The following is a 20,302-nucleotide window of genomic DNA, read 5'->3' as shown; positions in this document are numbered from 1 at the left end:
GCAAAACGGTGAGATGGTCAGAAAGCCCAAGATGGGGGTGGCTTTTAAAGCTCCCTTTTGCGCAGAGTAGACCAGGTCCAGGAAGCTGTCTCCACCTGTCGGAAAAGTAACATGCTGGTGAAGCCTCAGGAAAACAGACTTCAGGTTGGCATGATTGAAGTCTCCAGCGAAGATGGTGAAACCGTCAGGGTGCGCTGTCTGCTGTTCACTGACAGCCTGGTACAGTTCACCAAGCGCCACGATCCTGTCGCCTTCGATGTTGGTAGGCGGGATGTATACCGCGACTAGCAGAATCGCGGTAAATTCCCTCGGCAGGTAAAAAGGACAGCACTTGATGATCACAAACCCCGCAAGTGGCGAGCAGTGCTTACATACCACCACAGAGTCCCGGCACCATTCCTCTCGGATGTAGACGCATATTCCACCTCCTCGCGACTTTACCCCTCGTACAATGGCACGGTCCGCCCGATAGCACGCTAGCCGCTCCAGATGCACGTACTGCTGTACTGCTGTACTTGTAGCACGATAAAGCACGACGAGACGGACACATAAGACTGTCGGACGAACACTCATTAGACGAACAAATCACCGTACTGACGGGACAGAGAGTGGCCGCTGCGTGTGCACGCGCCGCCATCTTGAAAAAAAAAATAAAAAATTTCCTGAAAAAAATATGTTATATGTTGCTCCAAAATCTGTATGTACTTTTCAGCATTTATGTTGCCTTCACCGAAATGTAAGTCACCCATGCCATGGGAACTAATGCACCACCATACCAACACAGATGCTGGCTTTTGAACTTTGCGTTGAGAACAGTCCAGATGGTCCACTTCCTCTTTGGTCCGGAGGACACGACGTCCAGTGTTTCTAAAAACAATTTGAAAAGTGGACTCATCAGACCACAAAACACTTTTCCATTGTGCATCAGTCCATTTTACATGAGCTCAGGCCCAGAGAACCCAGCGGCGTTTCTGGATGTTGTTCATAAACGGCTTTTGCTTTGCATGGTAGAGTTTTAACCCACACTTACTGATGTAGTGACGAACTGTATTTATTGACAGTGGTTTTCTGAAATTTTCCTGAGCCCCTTTTTGTAATATCCTCTACACACTCATGTCGGTTTTTAAGACAGTGCCGTCTGAGGGATCGACGGTCACGGTCATTCAGTCTTGGTTACCGGCCGTGACGCTTACGTGCAGTGATTTCACCAGATTCTCTGAACCTTTTGATGATATCATGGACCGTAGATGTTGAAATCCCTAAATACCTTTCAATTTTGCTTTCACAAATGTTGTTCTTAAACTGTTCAACTATTTTCCCACGCAGTTGTGGACAAAGTGGTGAACCTCGCCCCATCCTTGCTTGTGAATGACTTAGCATGTTTGGAGAGGCTCCTTTTATACCCAATCATGGTACCTGTTCCCAATTAGCCCGAGTTTGTACGGCTTTGTGCACCAACTGCACCCTTCTCTTAGAGAGGTTGTGTCCGCCAGCTAGAGCAGAATAGTGCGATAACAGTAGATGTGGCGGACTGTAGTAAGCTCGCTATCCCAGTTAGCATTAGAGCAGTTAGCACGGTAATGTGTATTCCTGGGGGCAGAGAACCCGACATAGAAGCTAATCTTAGGGAGCTGACTCGCAATAGGCCTAGTCAACAGCGTAGTTCCAACAACACTAGCTTCTCGCACATAGTGATACACGTCGGCGCCAATGATGTTAGGATGAGTCAATCAGAGATCACAAAGAAAAACATAGCGAGGACTTGTGATCTTGCCAGAAAGATGAGTCGGCATCGAGTATTTGTCTCTGGCCCCCTGCCTGGGAGAGGCACTGATGAGAGGTTTAGTAGATTAGTCTCCCTTAATCGATGGATGGCTGGGTTCTGTAAAAAGGAGGGACTGTATTTTATAGATAACTGGTCCTCCTTCTGGGGCCGCCCCGACCTGCTGAGGAAGGACGGCCTTCACCCTAACCGTGAAGGCGCCTTCACTCTTTCTAGGAATATAGATTACTGTTTGAGCCACTCATGACAGGTCACTTTAGAGCAGGCCAGGGCACAGGTGATTAGACCACCTGTGAGGATGGGTTTGGAGTCTGTTAAGTTAAAGTTAACTAGCGCCAGGCTAGACTTTCAGCATACACATAGCTTCTCGTGTAGACTAGAGCGCGACAGTTTAAATAGTGCTGCAGTACACATAAACGCACTTTCTACTGGGGTAGTAGACAAATCCAATCACTCCGTCCCGACCGGTCTTACTGATGAAACGGTGCCTGTTTTAGATAACTTCACATGTGTAACAAATATTCATCATCAAATTCCCACGGTCGTTTCATCCCACCGTGCTAATAAACTTTTGAGAGGTGATGTTAGGCCTAGAGAACACAATTTTACTCGCATCCCGTTTAAAAATCCTTCGATAGATACGCACCCTGATCGACCGATTACACTTAAACTCGGTTTTATGCATATTAGATCGCTTGATACGAAAGCAGTTCTCGTTAATGACCTTATCACGGAACATAATCTAAACGTTTTTGGTCTTTGCGAGACCTGGTTAAAACATAATGAACTGCTGCCACTTAACGAGGCCTCGCCTCCAAATTTTGTGAGCTCGCATGTGGCACGTCCTCGAAAAAAGGGTGGGGGTGTCGCCCTCATCTCAAATTCTGAGCTTAGATTTAGGCCTCGCTCAATTCACGTATTTAAAACATTTGAAGTTCTCATTGTGCGATCCACTGCTTTACCGTCATTCTATCTTGCTGTTATTTACCGTCCACCCGGGGCTTACTCTGGCTTCCTGGATGAATTTTCAGAATTTGTGGCTGATCTAGTGACAAATAATATAGTTATCATGGGTGATTTCAACATCCACATGAATTCACCGTCAGAACCACTGACTTCGGCATTTCAAACTTGAATCGATACGTTTGGTTTTACGCAAGCCGTAAGAATAAGAATGGAAATACCTTAGATCTGGTATTATCCCGGGGACTAGCAACCTCAAATATAGCAGTAATGCCATACACTACTGTTCTGTCTGATCATTTCTTAATAAAATTTGAAATTTTAGTTCCTTGTCAAAGACAAGAGAGCAATCAGAATTTTAGCAGCCGTAATTTTAACTCCACGACTGCAACTGCGCTATCTGAGTTACTGTCACCGGCAACCGCCATGTTTCCCGCATACAGCGGCTCTATTGATAATCTTACAAATGAATTCAATGCGACATTATTAAAAGCCATCGACTCTGTGGCACCGCTACGTCTGAAAACTCGCCGTAGATGACCAACTCCGTGGTTCACAGATGAAACACGTATGCTTAAACAATTATGTAGAAACCATGAGCGCAGATGGCGTTTAACCAAACTTGAGGTTTTCCATCAGGCATGGAAGGACAGCCTCCTGAAATATAAAGATGCGCTTATTTTAGCAAAAACTCGCTATTTTTCGCAAGTCATTAATCTCAATAAAAACAATCCTAAATACCTATTTGATACAGTGGCAAAGCTAACTCTGCGCCAGCCGACCCCCGATAGCTCCTTCCACTCAGCTGACGAGTTTATGAAATTTTTTGCTCAAAAGGTTGAGTCCATTAGGGACGAGATAGAGAATACCATTCCAATCGCTCCGCCGGTTACTAGCGCTGGGGATCATGCAATAACCCTCTCAAATTTTAAAAGCGTGTCCCTTGAAATGCTTACAAAATTGGTTAGTGCGGCTAAAGAAACAACATGTTTACTCGACCCGCTTCCAGCCAAACTACTTAAAGAATTATTTCCAATTTTAGGACCGTCCATCTTAAATATAATCAATCTGTCTGTTTCCTCTGGGATAGTGCCAACAGCCTTTAAAACCGCTATTATTAAACCGCTACTTAAGCGAGCAAATCATGACCCGGACTGTCTCAGTAATTATAGGCCAGTTTCAAACCTCCCATTCATAGCAAAACTTCTTGAAAAAGTAGTAGTGCAGCAGCTTATTGATTACATGGTCGCTAATAATCGATATGACTCTTTTCAGTCTGGTTTTAGAGCTAATCATTCCACAGAGACAGCACTTGCTAAAGTGACTAATGATCTCCTCATAGCTATGGATTCAAATACGTCGTCTGTATTGTTACTACTCGATCTTAGTGCTGCCTTTGACACTGTAGACTTAGATATTTTATTAGGGCGTTTTAAAAGTTGTGTTGGTATCTCAGGGACATCACTCAGCTGGTTCAATTCCTATCTATCAGACAGGACGCACCGAGTGGTCCATGGCAATACGTCCTCTGAGCTCTATAATGTTACGTGTGGTGTCCCACAGGGATCGGTACTCGGACCGATTTTATTTAATATTTATATGATACCGCTTGGGGACATAATACGTAAATATAATATTAGTTTTCAATGCTACGCGGATGACACCCAATTATATATGCCGTTATCGATGACAGATCCGCGGGACTGTTGTAATCTCAAGGCGTGCCTTGTGGAGATCAAGCAATGGATGTCACTCAACTTCCTTCGTCTTAACCCAGATAAAACTGAGATGTTGATAATTGGTCCTACTCGTTATCAACACTTATTTAAGGAAACCACTATAACTATAGATAATCGTACTATCACTCAGAGTGATACGGTAACTAATCTCGGGGTAATATTTGACCAAACGCTCTCCTTTCAAAAACACATTAAGAATATAACCAGGATTGCGTTTTTTCACCTTCGTAATATTGCTAAGATTCGTCCTATCCTCTCGACCGGGGATGCGGAAACTATTATACATGCGTTCGTCACGTTGCGCCTGGACTACTGTAATGTATTATTCTCTGGTCTTCCTAAATCCAGTATCAAAAGTCTACAGTTAGTGCAAAATGCCGCTGCGAGGCTGCTCTCACCGTCAAGAAAATTTTATCACATTACCCCAATATTAGCCAAATTACATTGGCTCCCGGTCCATTTAAGATGTGACTTCAAGGTTCTTCTACTAACCTATAAATCACTGCATGGCTTAGCGCCTTCATATCTCGTCGACCTAGTCATTCCTTATGTTCCGTCTCGTAACCTTCGTTCGCAAAACGCTAGTCTTTTAGTTACACCGAGGGCCAAGAAAATGTCTGCAGGGTCTAGAGCATTCTCTATTTGGGCTCCAGAGCTTTGGAATGCCCTACCAATGGATATTAGAACTACTACCTCAATAGAAACATTTAAGACACGTTTAAAGACACATTTCTATGAGATGGCCTTTAACTAACTTGTAGTGGCCAATTTGGCCGGAGTTTGTTTTGTTCTCTTCTGCCCACCCCCTCCCTGGCTGGGGAGGGGGTTAGGTGGCTCAAAAGCTGATAGTGGCTAGCTGGATTCTCGGGGACCAATTCAAGATGAAGAAACTGCAGCTCAACCTCCTTGAAGACACTGCCAGGACAATCGAGGGCACCTCCGACATCCATTTTTTCATTGATTTTCATATTATGTATTACTTGTGCCCTCTCTGCATCCATTATAACCTGGTGATCCTGAAAGGGGGATCCTTCCATCTGTGGTCCCTTCTCATGGTTTCTCATTTTCCCCTGGCAGGGTTTTTTTGAGTTTTTCCTTGCCCTTTTGGGAGCTTAAGATCAGGGGATGCTTTGAGAATAATTGTCAATTTTGGCTATGTGAAGCCCTTTGAGACTGTTTGTGATTTAGGGCTATACAAATAAACTTGACTTGACTTGACTTGACTATCACTTGCTACTGCACTGTATCTTCCTGATCACTAAGCTCTGTTCCCCTGGTCACAGCTCCTGACCTTGCCACACCTGCATATGTGCGAGGTTTTGTTGGCAGCCCGGTGATAATAACATCATTCAATCAAGTATATTGTTCTAGATCAGAAAGTCTGTTATCCGGTTGATCAATCTTCACATATTTTCTCTTTGTTTAGTCTCTTTAGTTCCTTGATTTCCTTCATCATATCTATTATAGAATATTGCTTGGTTGTCATGCTCTCCATTTGGTGGTTCATGAACTCCACTAACTTTCTCAAGACCTCATTAGATCACTTTAATTCTTCCATATCCTTTTTCGAAGCCATTTCACACTTCTCTAAGCAGTGCCTGTAAAGTACAAGAAATAGCGGCAGTACAGGGCTAAGAGTGCCTGGCACTAACAACCATTTGCAGATGGTGACTGCTTTAGCTTAGAAGATTCAGGTACTTACGCATAAGGGCTCCACCTGGAGCCCACTGCGTTAAAATGGTTTGGGTTAGGTAAAAATGGTGATCATCAGGAATACTTCAGGCAGCAACACTTACCCACCCGGGTCCAACAAGTGGACCCGCTGTGGTAATTAGGCACGAGGATGGATAGGTTGCTGTTTAGTCCTGTAGCGTCCTGGTCGTGGCTATTCCAGCGAGTCTGAACACCTGTTGAACGGTCAAAACAACACTTTTTCCTTGTCTTGATGCGCTCTAGTCGAACCAGCACGAGAATCCAAACGACAAACGAGCTTCTCAAACAACAATTGTTTGGTTGTTTGCAACTACATCCGCTACTAGCTCCGTTAGTTTAGCGTCTGCCGGGTAGCGGAACTTGACTGCTCATTATACCTATTTCTTCTCAACAAATAAGCATTCTGTGTCTATATTATATCTATATTGTGGCTATAAAAAGAGCATGTCATTTCTGGAACGCCAAAGATGTTAGTGGATTTTTCCATGGAGTTTTTATTTGCAATGAGCCACACAATTGAGAAAATTCTGACATGAGTAGGTGATGAGAGTTCTCTCTTGTGACATTCTTTGAGAGCGTCACAAGAGAGAAGAGAACAAATTGAAGAGACAAAAACCTAGACAGATGAAAAGTAATGAGGCCGCAAGTGTTTGTCAGACCGGAACACAATGAGGCCCCAGTGCGCAGCCGCAAGGCTGCAGCTCAAGGCGTGGCTCAAGCAGGGGGGCAAGAGGAGCTATTCATCGCTCTTATTTATTCATTGTTTGTGCCTGGGTGTATAGGGGGCTCTGGAGAGAGATAGTACCTTTGATGGCTGACTGCTGATTCCCTTGGGATTGTCAGGCTCACCGGTTCTCCTCCATCTCCTAATCTCTCACACGTGGTTCCAAGCGCCATACCCCGGTCACTCGCTTCAGCAAGCGTGCCAAACCGTGTGAGGGGGTGATGTTAACACAACATCACTGGGCGAATCCCCCTAGTGGGGGCGAACGGCCAAGGCGGAAGAGGATCCAGGAGGAATCCGACGGCTATGTGTTCGGGACCAGGGCGAGCCTCCGAGTGGGAGGACATCGGCTGTGGTCTGGCGTGGAGAGGGATGGGCTCCGCCACGCGACAATGCCCAAGCCACACCGCAAGAGAGAACGACAGTTACAAAAAATTCCATACCGGCTCGGTCGTCGCCCGGGTTAAAAAGGACCGCCTCTTCCGTCGAGGGCTGTCAGGGCGGGAGTGGAAAATATGCTACTGATGGATCAAATAAGATCATCCGTGCCAGGACCAACATCGTCATTGGCACATGGAATGTGCGGACCCTCAGGGGTATTGGGAAGTTGGAACAACTGGACCATGAAATGAAACGATACAGATGGAACATCTTAGGTCTATGCGAAGTGCGCTACAAGAATTTTGGAGAAAGAACCACACCAGAGAATCATAAACTCTATTTTAGTGGCAGAGAAGACCGCCATGAACATGGAGTAGGGTTCCTTGTTAACAAAGAGGTCACAGGGGCAGTAATTGCATGCCAACCCATCAACAGCCGGATCATAACCATACGATTGAAATCACTGCCTTTCAACCTCACCATAATACAAGCGTATGCACCAACAACAGACCACCCAGATGAAGAAGTCGAAGACTTTTACCATCAACTACAAAAAGTAATTGACGAAACACCAAAAAAAGACATATTAGTCGTGCAGGGTGACTGGAATGGAAAGATAGGAAAGGATGCCTTCAACGACTGGAAAAGTACATGTGGACCCTACTGTAATGACATCTCAAATGACAGAGGGCTGCGGCTTCTTGAATTTGCCAGCTTGAATGAACTTAAAATCATGAACACTCTGGGGCCACACAAGAAATCAAGAAGAATGACCTGGCTCAGCCCAGGAGGACTTTACCAAAGCCAAATTGACTATATCATGATCCAACAACGCTTCAAATCTAGTGTAAACATCGCAAGGACAAGAACATTCCCAGGAGCAGATATTGGAAGTGACCACAGCCTCGTAATGATGACCTTTTCCCTACGTCTGAAAAAGATCCAGAAAGCTGGGGGCACCAGACTAAAATTCAACCTAGAAAAGCTGAAAGATCCTACCATTTTGGAATCCTTCAAGGCCAACATCGGAGGAAAATTTGCACCACTACTCGCATTGAATGAAGATGTAGATGTAGAATCTTTAACACACTCCTTTACCTCAGCCATCACTGAAACAGCTAGTGACATTATCGGAAAACACCGCCCGAAGAAGAAACCATGGATAACTGACGAAATATTGGAGCTATGTGATAAACGCAGAGAGCTGAGATGGAAAAAGAACACAACAGAGGGCCTGACACAATACAGAAAGACCAACCTACGAGTTAAAAAAGAAATAAACCAAGCGAGAGAAGCGTGGATTGGAGATCAGTGCAAAGATATTGAAGACAGCCTACTCAAAAACAACAGTAAAAAGGCCTTCCAGACAATCAAAGACCTTACCTCCACAAAGCGATCAAGGACCACAATAATACAAGACTCCAAAGGGAATTGCTTAACCGAAGAAGCACAAGTGAGAAAGAGATGGACAGAATACTGCTCCGAACTATACACACATAAAATAAAAGGCAACCCAAAAGTCCTTACTGCCCCTGCAGCAACAAACAATCACAAGGACCCTATACTGCGAGAAGAAATAGTTTCAGCAGTACAGTCACTAAAACCAGGAAAATCACCAGGCGTGGATAACATCACAGCGGAACTGATCAAGGCGGGGGGTGACCCGATCATAGATGCACTTTTACTTATCTGCAACAAAATCTGGACAACAGGCGAGTGGCCAACATCATGGACACAATCACTTATTATCACCCTTCTCAAAAAAGGCAACGTCCAGCTCTGCCAAAACTAACGCACTATCAGCCTCATCAGCCATCCCAGTAAGGTAATGCTAAAAGTTATATTAAAGTCAAAGTCAAAGTCCCAATGATCATCGTCACACACACATCTGGGTGTGGTGAAATTTGTCCTCTGCATTTAACCCATCCCCATTTGATTTTAATCCATCTCCTGGGGGAGAGGGGAGCAGTGAGCAGCAGCGGTGCCGCGCTCGGGAATCATTTGGTGATCTAACCCCCCAATTCCAACCCTTAATGCTGAGTGCCAAGCAGGGAGGCAATGGGTCCCATTTTTATAGTCTTTGGTATGACCCGGCCGGGGTTTGAACCCACAACCTTCCAGTCTCAGGGCGGACACTCTACTACTAGGCCACTGAGCTAGTGGCATTAAGAAGACTAATGCCCCAAGCCGAAAAGATAATAGCAGAAGAACAGGCTGGATTCAGACCAGGTCGCAGTACCACAGAACAAATATTCAATCTTCGGATACTGTGCGAAAAGTACCAGCAACACCAACAGGATCTCTACCATGTATTCATCGACTTTAAGAAGGCATTCGACCGCGTGTGGCATGAAGTGCTTTGGGCAACCATGAAACTCTATAACATCAATGAGAATATAATTGCAGTCATTGAGAACTTATACAAGACAGCCACAAGTGCGGTATACCTACAAAACAACATAGGAGAGTGGTTTAGGACAACAATAGGAGTGCGTCAAGGTTGCTTGCTATCCCCCATGCTCTTCAACATCTTCCTTGAAAGAATAATGTCAGAGGCCCTTGAACAACATGAAGGCTCAGTAAGCATTGGAGGCAGAAAGATCACCAATCTCCGCTTTGCGGATGATATTGATGGTCTTGCCGGCGACGAACAAGAACTAGTCGACCTGATCCACCGATTAGAAGAGACAGCCACAGACTATGGCATGGAGATAAGTGCAGAAAAAACAAAACTAATGACCAACAACCCCAACGGATTCACCGGAGACATCAAGATTAACAACCAGACCCTAGAGGTAGTCAACAACTTTAAATACCTAGGTGCTGTGGTCTCAGATGAAGGATCTAAACCCGAAATACTTGCCAGGATTGCCCAAACTACAAATACAATGACCAAGCTGAAGACCATCTGGAACAACAAAAATATCTCTACCAGCTCGAAGATCAGACTAATGCGCTCCCTCGTGATCTAATCTTTCTATATGCTTGTGAATCCTGGACCCTAACAGCAGACACTGAAAAGCGAATCAAGGCACTGGAATTGCGATGCTACAGAAGACTCTTTGGAATATCTTACAAAAACCACATCACAAACGAAGAGGTAAAATCACGTGTAAAGAGTGCAACCGGACCATACGTCGACCTACTAACGACAGTCAAAAGGCGGAAACTGGAATGGTACGGCCATGTCACAAGATCAACAGGACTTGCCAAGGAGATCCTGCAAGGCACAGTGAACGGAGGCAGAAAGAGAGGGAGACAGAAAAAGAGATGGGAGGACAACATAAAGGATTGGACAGGCCTAAAAACATACGAGTTATTGAGAACAGCGGAGAACAGAGAGGAATGGAGAAAACTGACTGTCAAATCCTCAGCGGTGCCCCAACGGACAAAGGTCTAAGGGATTGGAAGTGGAAGTGGAAGAAGTTGTGCCTTCTTGTTTTTACTTTTTGTGCTGTTTACTTGTATGTATATTGTGTACTATGTCTTGTCACCGTGGGATAGTGGGAAACGTAATTTCGATCTCTTTGTGTGTCTTGACATGCGAAGAAGCGGTTCAGATCGTTGAGCAGACGGATGTTGCCCTCACAGCTCTGCGGCGCGGGCTTGTAGTCCGTGATGGTCTGAATGCCTTGCCATAGGCTCCGTGCGCCCCTGCTGTCTTTGAAGTGGGCAAGCTAAGCGAGGCTTGCAAGAGAATGCCTTTTTCGCTTCCTTGATGCTCCGGGACAGGTCGGCCCTCGCTGTTCTCAAGCCAGCTTCTAAAAGATAAATAGAGAATTGGAATGTGCTGTCCTTGCGTGTGTGGGCGGGAACCAGCCTGTGACGAATCATCTGATAAGGAGGTGGGCAAAGGAACCATCTGCTACAGGACTTACGGTCCATTCCCCCGTCTAAATCCAACCAAGATCAGTGAATCTCCTTTTAAACAGGAGGCAATAAATGAGATAGCCGCTGTCATAAATGGTCTTTGGTCAGGAGGAATCATTAGGAAGTGCTCAAACTCTTCTTGCAAACACTCCTATTTGCCCAGTTCAAAAGGGCATTAAAATTGATTGGTGAATGATGCAAGATTTGCAAAAAGCAGACAAGAACAGTCCTTGGCAGATAGCATGATCAGAGCACTCAAACTGAAAGATGTGTCAAATGCAAATTTACTGCCGCTTGATCTTTCTTACCACAGGTCAACAACCGCTCTAAGCCAGGAACTGGGTAGACATAAAGGTTATCAAAAGGACAAACTGGGCCAGTCGTGGTGTGAGGGACAATTCCAAGTCTTGCTGACTACCCCCACTGCACTAAACGTTGCTGAAATGCCCAGCTGGATTCACCTCAGCCACTACAAGTTGCAGAGAGTGCTGGACCCCTAATTTCGGAGTGGTGGGGAAGGCTGACTACAAAGGGGCCTCATCGTTTAGGGTGGGGCGTCTCAATGTTGATGAAGAATTCAACGAGCCCCACTCTGACAGGCAAGGGGATGTCCCGGTGTCTCTGCCATCCTAGTAGCAATGGGGCTCCGCATGCCAGGTGGATCCTCTGCTGCGTTGTGGTTGGAGCGTGCTATGGTCTATGGGCTCATCTGAATAGACCAATTGACAATGTCAACCAAGGAAAAAGATGGTCACATGATGAGAACTTTGAGGACTGGTCATGGGACCCCAGAAACCCATACGAACCCAACACTTGGTACCGGTATGTAAAGTTTACTGTGAGATCCCACACACAGGAGGGATGCTATGCGTGTTCCAAACTCCCCCCTTCCTCCACGCAAGTTCACCTGGAGGCCAGGGCAATGAATGTCACTGAAGCGAAATGCATGGCCTCTATGGGACGAGTTGGATATCAACACCGTGGTGTCACAGTCAGTGATGCCGACCCTTTCTGCCCTGGACTTGCAGAAGGTACCTGTGATCAGCTTTTCTGGACAAATCTCAATGTGACTGTTAAAGGATGAACATTGCCGCAAGTGGCCTATACAGAGAGGCCAGCTGGAGTGAACTACGCGTGTTACATCCAAGGAAAGGAAACCCACAAATGCATTGACGAAGACTGCTCTCCAGGAGAAAACTGGATGGGAGCTTTGGACATCACCGCTGAGTCCAGGATAGGAGAGCCATTTCAAGTGGTGACAGGAGTGTGTGCACCATTGTGGGTGACAGACCACACCTACAAGATACAACATCATCAGCTGTCAGCGGCACACAAATCTCCTGAACGTCGATGCAGGGCTGTTGCGACCTTTGACCCTCATGACCCTGTCTGGGGTACGAATGTTCCAGACGGCCATAAAGTATGGTCCGTCGGAGACAAAGTCGTTCATGCACTTTTTCCTTGGATCGGAGTTGGAAAATAAATCACTCTTCATCGAGACACTGAACTATTTCAATCTTTTGTGAATCTTTCGCTGATGGACAAAACAGAGGGATTCAGGCTAATGGTCTTTCAAAACAGGATGGTTCTGGACTTAATGGCTGCAGTGCAAGGTGGCGTGTGCCACATTATTGGGACTTCCTGTTGCACATACATACCAGGAGAAAATGATATACATCAACGACGCCATGACCTCACTGAAGAACTAACAGCAGGCCATGTTGGAAGACAAATACCCATATCAGTGGGATTACTTTTCATGGCTATTCTCTGGCAACTGGTGGCAACTGCTGTTGAAATTTGTGACTCCTGTGCTTGTTGTACTGGTGTTGTTGAGCTTATTTGCGACCTCTGTTGTCCCGTGTTTGAAGTCTGCTGTATCAAGATCTGTGTCTTCTACCATAGCACAGGTACAGATACGACATATCAGACATGTCAAATGTGATGAGTATAACGCGCTGCGGAAAGAAGATTGTGATGATGCTGTTTAGCCGTACATGTTGTACAGAAACTTAATGATTTGACCATCGAAAACGCCTCGCAAGTGATGGGTACAATGATGTGCTGTTTCTGTGTGCTGTTTTTTATTTTTCTTTCTTCATTATATTTTCTTGCTTATGTTTGATTGATTGGGGTGACATACGTAATCATATGATAAACAGGAGGGATATGTTAGGGTTGACAAATTATCTTGATCGTATGATCACGTTGGAATGTAGACTAGAATTATTAACTTTGTTTAAACCTTTCACCTTTCCTTGACTCTGGAAAGTTTAACCATTCAGTTGTTGAAACTTTCCAAATGGTGTGGAAACATTCTTGCTTAGTTAGTCATCTAAAATGCTCCACTAGTTTCGGTTTTTCACAACCTTGTAAAACAATGAGCTGGGACCCTCCGCACTGATTAACCAGTTGCTGAGGCGACCACCAAACATGTTCACTGTCACCCCCACCCTGCTTGTTCTCACTAAATATGCTCTTGCAAGAGACCAAAGGTAGACTTCGTTCGAACATCGCTGTATGCACAGTGACGAACAATTTCTCCACTTGCAAGTGTTCAAAGGGCATACTGTCTCCCGTGTGGTTCTTGTGAGTGATCTTTTTCAACTCAAATACTTTTTGTCAAACACAGACACCGTATGAAAGAGAAAGGTGCCGTCGGAAGTGAGGAAAAAAATTAGTGTTACCTCTTTCGGAGACACACCAAAAACGCACAAGGGCGCAACCAAACTTTCGCTCCCCGCAGTCTTTCTGACAGTCACTATGAAACTCAACATGCTGAAAATACAACAGATTGCTTGGAGAACTGAGACACCAGATGTTAAATGAAATGTTTGTAGATTTGACGAAACAACGATCTATTTTTACCCGGAGCCGAGAGGCCAGGGAGGGAGGGAGGGATGGAGGGAGGGGTGGATGGATGGATGGATGGATGGATGGATGGATGGATGGATGGATGGATGGATGGATGGATGGATGGATGGATGGATGGAATTTAATTTGAAGGAAAATGTGGACTTATGGTTAGTTCTATGTAATTTTGTATTGAGTAATGGTCTGGCCATCTTGAAATCAGATTCTGCTGTCGCGGCCCCCGCACCACATCGAGTCTGACACCCCTGGTCTAGGTCTACAATACATTTAAGGGTATATGTAACATGTAACATTTGTAAGACCTACACAAACGTTTCGTGCTAAAATTAACAGGAATGCAACCATTTTTTAATTTACTTTAAAGTTCGGTCTCGCGTTGATTTTAAAAGCTGCTGTAACATTACCTACATGGTCCTGGCCTAACCTTTCGCACATTTGATGACAGTCTAGGCCTAAAGACATCTACGAACCTATTTTTCAGTGTTGTGTTAGCACCACCTACTGACAACAGAAAATAAATGTTTTGTTCTGATGATTTGTTGTTCTCCTGCTAAAAGGTTAACTAAATCTACTGAATATTTGCTAGAAAGAGTGCCCTTCATCATGCTAAAACACAAAGATCGTGAGTATATGCAAAAGGCTGTGGCAATGCATAGTCCCCCAAGAAAACAATGTTTGGTTTGAAGGTCAAAACATGCTCGAATTTCTTAAAACTTTGCAAAGTCATTCATTCATTCATCTTCCATGTCGCTTATCCTCACAAGGGTCCCAGGTGTGCTGGAGTTAGCTCCCGATAGGTCTAAGGCATGGGTCGGGAACCTATGGCTCACGAGCCAGATATGGCTCTTTTGGCGACGTTAAAGACGTTATTAAAAAGAAGACATTAGTACACTCAAAAAATCGTTGGTCTTAATTCAAATACATGCATTTAATTGTATTTAACTTATCGTTCTTTTTTTAAATGGTATGGCTCTCACGGGAAATTATTTTTTAAAAATGGGCATTGATGGCTCTGTCCGCCAGAAAGGTTCCCGACCCCTGGTCTAAGGCAATAGGCGGGGTACACCCTGAACTGATCACCCGCCAATTGCAGGGCACACATAGTCAAACAACCATTCACACTCACAACTTACCTACGGATAATTTGGAGTGGTGCCCAGCAAAGTTATCAATATTTTATTAATTTATTGTGTGATTTTTTTTTTTAATAAAAAATGTCTGTGGCGCCCCCTACATAATTTCAAAAAAGCAGTCCCAGGTGTATGTTTCACCTAGCTCTATAAAGATTTGTTGGTATATCTAACAGCCCAGTGGTGCACTGGTTAGCACATCTGTCTCACAGTTCAAAGGTGCAAAGTTTGATTCTTATGTGCAGTTTGCATGGTCTCCCTATGCCTGTGTCGGTTTCCTCTGGGAATTCCGGTTTTCCCGCCACATTCCAATGAGAGGCGTGGTAGACCAATTGACCCCCCAAATTATCCATAGGTGTGAGTTTGAGTATGAATGATTGTTTGCCTCTGTGTGCCCTGCGTTTGACTGGCAACCAGTTCAGGGTGTACCCCGCTCACTGCTCAAAGACAGCTGGAATAGGTCCAGCACGCACGACGACCCTTGTCAGGATTAGCAGTTTGGCACATGGATGAATGTAACAGCCAAAGACCTACAAAAAAGGCTCTTGGAGCCTAACAGAAAGTTGGCCATGTTGAATTTCCTTTAAAAATCGGCGTAACTTTGACTAAAAGATGTTGTAACATTAATTACATGATCCTATTTTGTCAAACTTTTGCAGTGTCTAAATAATTGAGTCTAGGCCCGAAATAATCTACAAAGAAATTTTTCAATTTAGTGGTAGCACCACCAACTGCATACAAGAAATAAATGTTTTATTCTTTGATATTTTTCTCCGAACAGGTTAACCACACCTACTTCACATTTGCTCGGAAACTACCTTTTTTGGAGTTAAAGAATGACATTTTTGAGCTTTTGCAAAAATGATGTTGCCGTGACAACGCACAAGTAAAAAAAATCTTAATTTGGAGGATTTGCATAGTTATCAAGCCTAGCGAAATCAACAATATTTTGTTAGTTTATCTTGTATTTGCAAAGAAATGCTTAATTCGTGCCCCATAAAAATGTTCAATGAAAAAGCCCTGGTTGTATGTTTCATCAAAAACCACAAAAGGTTTGAGGCATATGTAACAGTCCAAGACCTACCAAAAAAGTATCTTGAAGCCATATGACAAACCTAACAGGAGGTCCGCCGTTTTGAATTTTCATTCAAATTAGCTCACACTTCCACCATTTTAAAGCAATCCGCCAAGAGATTTCATTCAGTTATGATTGTGTTTTTTTTATTTTAAGATGTTCAAGTTGTCAAGTAGTAAATCTGAAGTCTTTTTTTTTGTCAAACACTGTTTTCAGTGGCATCATGCTGTTTACCAAGAAAAAAAATGAGTGAGGTTTCTTTATAGCTGCTCCTACATAGTGAATCTTGCACTGAAGCTTGATTTGCAGAAAATCACAAATTCAATTAAAATAGCAATATCTGTCAGGAAAATCACATTTCTAAAAAGTCTAAAAAGAAATGACAGATCTACTTGTATATTTCTATCTAGACTGGTGCATTCTGGGAGTGTCCGTGGCTCTCCTGCACAGAATTCTGACCTGGTGTTTGCTACTCGGACCGGCACAGGACAAGGAATCGAATCACACATTTTTCGTGTGGAGACCCATTGGGATCTGTCTTCATGGACAAGAGCCCTAGTACAAGGTGCACATTCCGCTGCAGAACTCATCAAAGAAGTCTCTATTGGTAAGTGTGAATCCTTCGCATGTGACTGAAATCCTAAATGAGAATATTTCAGAGTTGCCTATCAAAACTAAGCACAGAAAATCAACACAGGGTTTGTATGATCAAAACTGTTGCTACGGCCAATGTTTCGTGGCCGTTTAACTCTGTTGTTATTGTTAGTCTGAGCTCTCCACGTTTCTCCGTGATAACCAGATTTTTCGGATTAAAAGTCGCTCCGGAATATACGTCGCATCAGCCATAAAATGCACAATAAAGGGAAAAAAACATATATAAGTCGCACCGGAGTATAAGTCGCATTTTGGGGGAAATTTATTTGACAAAATCCAACACCAAGAACAGACATGAACCAGCAACAACAGGCTAAACGATACGGTATGCTAACGTGACATAAACACAAACGAGGAGCTGAGAACGGCCCTGACGTAACATTAACAGTTATCCAAATAACTATAACACAAATAATACCTTTATCAAACCATCTGTGTCACTCCAAATCATTAAATCCATCGATCGTCCTTTATGTAAACAACGCCGCGTGTGCGCTGCGCCGCTGACATCGGACTCATTGTCAGTTGCAATTCAAATTATTCCACAGGCCCATATAACAATATATAAGGTATATGTACTATATCAAATAATTATTATATAAACAACAATATTATCAAACCATCTGTCACTCCAAATAATTAAATCCATCGATCAAAATCTTCGTCCTTTATGTAAACAACGGCGCGTGTGCCGCGCCGCTGGCGTCGGACTCGTCGTGAGTTGCAGTTCAAATTATTCCACAGGCCCATATAACGATATATAAAGTATATATCAAATAACTATTATATAAACAACAATCTTATCAAACCATCTGTGTCACTCCAAATCATTAAATCCATCAATCAAAATCTTCGTCCTTTAGGTAAATGATTCAAGATGGCGGCGCGTGCACACGCAGCGGCCACTCTCTGACCCGCCAGTACGGTGATTTGTTCGTTTAATGAGTGTCCGTCCGACAGTCTTATGTGTTCGTCTCGTCGTGCTACAAGTACAGCAGGCAGGTTCTGCTCGACATCGGCAGAAGTGGGTTTTGTGGTGTTCTGGACTTTGAAGCAGCGACATTAAAGGCGCTCGGACTGCTACATCCTGAAACGTCGCCGACCTCGCCCGCTATTCCTCCCCCGGTTGGGAAGCGTCGGAAACGGTGTGCGAGGAGGCAGAAGGGGGGCAAGCGCGGAGGCGTCTGGGCCAGGCTGGCGGCCAACTCAGCTCGCCCGGCAGTGCCTTCCATTCTTCTGGCGAATGTTCGATCGCTGGACAACAAAACGGATTACATTCGCCTGCTGAGGTCTACGAACTGGACGGTGCGGAACTGCTGTGTGCTCGTGTTCACTGAGACCTGGTTGACTGTCAACATTCCGGACTCTGCCGTGCATCTGGAGCGGCTAGCGTGCTATCGGGCGGACCGAAACGAAATTTCGGTTTCTTTGTGTGTCTTTGGCATGTGAAGGAATTGACAATAAAGCTGACTTTGACTTTGAAAAAAAAAACGCAGCGTGTGCGCCGCGCCGCTGACGTCGGACTCGTCGTCAGTTGCAGTTCAAATTATTCCACAGGCCCATATAATTATAAGCAAAAATGTTGTCAAACTATCTGTTTCACTCCAAGTCATTAAATCCCGTGATCGAATCCTTCATCCTTTATGTAAACAACGCCGTGTGTGCGCCGCGCCGCTGACATCAATTGCAGTTCAAATTACAGTAATCCCTTGCTACATCGCGGTTCGTTTATCGCGTTTTCACTACATCGCGGATTTCTTTCCCCCAAATTAAAAAAAAAAACAAGATTCAAAATAAAACTTTTAAATTGAGGAATTATGTATGGCACTAATGTTTCCCACTCGTCACCAGAAGGCAGGGAGTGCCCATACAATTGCAGTGCAAAATTGTTATAGTAATGAGTTCTAAAAACACATTTAAGAGTTTTATACCTTGTTTTACAAAAATCGTTATAATAATAAAAAAGTTTTAAAAACATATTTACAGTATGTACACTTGTACATACTGTTATTAAAATTGATATAATAATAAAAGCTGTTCTAAAAAGATTTTTACAGTATTTGTTAAGAATTCTCCATATTATTTATATTATTCAGCCGTGCTTTGATTTGAGGTAGGGTGCTTTATTTTGAAGGCTGTTTTCAGATGATACCATTTCAAATCATTAAATCTCCTGACTCTGGAAGTCAATGATTGGAACTCATTGTCAGTGAGGCTCCAATTATTCCACTGCCATAGTGCACCCTCATGTGGTTTAAAGTGAAAATAACATGTGAAGTGATCAACTATACTAGTAAGTAAGTAATGTGTTAATGATCAAGTAAAAGTTTGTGAATAATTTCACATATAAGTTGCTCCTGAGTACAAGTCGCCCCGTCATGTAACATGGGGGAGAAGAGATGGTGCGAACGATGAATATGGATTGTTCACAGGAATAAATTGGTAGAGTTGAAATTCCAAAGTAGCAGATGGTACAAAATTTGAATTAAGGATTACTGAATAAATTGGCAGAGCTGAAATTCCAAATTTGTCCAAGAGATGGCGCCAGACCGAAACATGAGACCAAAAAGCGCCAAAATAAACTAAACTAGTAAAAATAGAAATAAAACAGGAACACGGTGTCGGATTGTGAGTCACGCATGGAAGCACAAATGTGATTTTTACTTTTTGATTTCTTTGCTTGGCTAAAAATGTATTCCGTAACAGCTTAAGCAATAGTATTAGTCAATTCGATCAAGGGGCCCGCCACTGTGAGAATAGTGGCGTGATATAAATTGTTTGGAGAAGCACAAATGTGATTTTTACTTTTTGATTTCTTTGCTTGGCTAAAAATGTATTCTGTAACAGCTTAAGCAATCGTATTAGTCAATTCGATCAAGGGGCCCGCCACTGTGAGAATAGTGGCGTGATATAATATCGGACAATTTTAGAGAATTAAATAACCTTCGTAGTTATTTGAGGTACGAGTTTGAAATCCGTTTGAAAGTTTGCTTCGTCTGAATAAATTAACGGAGGTGTTTAAATCGGATTATTGTATTGGTGTAGAGTTTAAAGTAATTTAATTCTTTGAAGGGCGCAGGCCCCTTTCCCTTTCTGACGGGCCGCGTAAAAAGTAACTCCGAACATTTTAGAGAATTAAATGGCCTTCGTCATTATTTTAGGGAAGAGTGAATTTCGTTAAATGTTAATCCGTTTGAAAATTTACTTCCTCTAAATAAAATAACGACGGTGGTTAAATCAGATTATTTGAGTTGGTGACGGATAAAAGTACTTCGATTGTCCGTCGGGCGCAGGCCCGTTTCTAACTTTGTCGGGCCGCGTCAAAAGTTAAATAGGACACGATCGAAAAATAGACTTGCCTTCCAAATTAATTACAGGGCAAATCTAATTAGAGTA

General features: G+C 43.7%; 1 protein-coding gene and 1 pseudogene across 11 annotated transcripts in view; both read left to right on the top strand.

Annotated features, from left to right (window-relative positions):
• sntb2 (syntrophin, beta 2) overlaps window positions 1-20,302 on the top strand; it is a 170,862-nt gene that overhangs the window by 107,511 nt on the left and 43,049 nt on the right. For 10 of the 11 annotated variants that reach the window (XR_007482135.2, XR_007482136.2, XR_007482137.2 and 7 more), the window contains one exon: window positions 16,663-16,859. Coding sequence is in view for 5 of the 11 variants with exons in the window: in XM_049723051.2 (XP_049579008.1) it covers window positions 16,663-16,859 (197 nt within the window). In the remaining 6 variants the exon portion in view is untranslated. Of the gene's footprint in view, window positions 1-11,486; window positions 13,741-16,662; window positions 16,860-20,302 lie in introns of those variants that run through there. The other variant, XM_049723056.2, reaches the window with a different exon arrangement.
• Window positions 2,082-3,286, top strand: LOC137840346 (uncharacterized; annotated as a pseudogene).

Source organism: Syngnathus scovelli, chromosome 6, assembly GCF_024217435.2.
Source record: "Syngnathus scovelli strain Florida chromosome 6, RoL_Ssco_1.2, whole genome shotgun sequence".
Taxonomy (NCBI): Eukaryota; Metazoa; Chordata; class Actinopteri; order Syngnathiformes; family Syngnathidae; genus Syngnathus; species Syngnathus scovelli.
The sequence above is the reverse complement of the archived record's forward strand: the minus strand, read 5'-3'. Positions and strand labels throughout refer to the sequence as shown.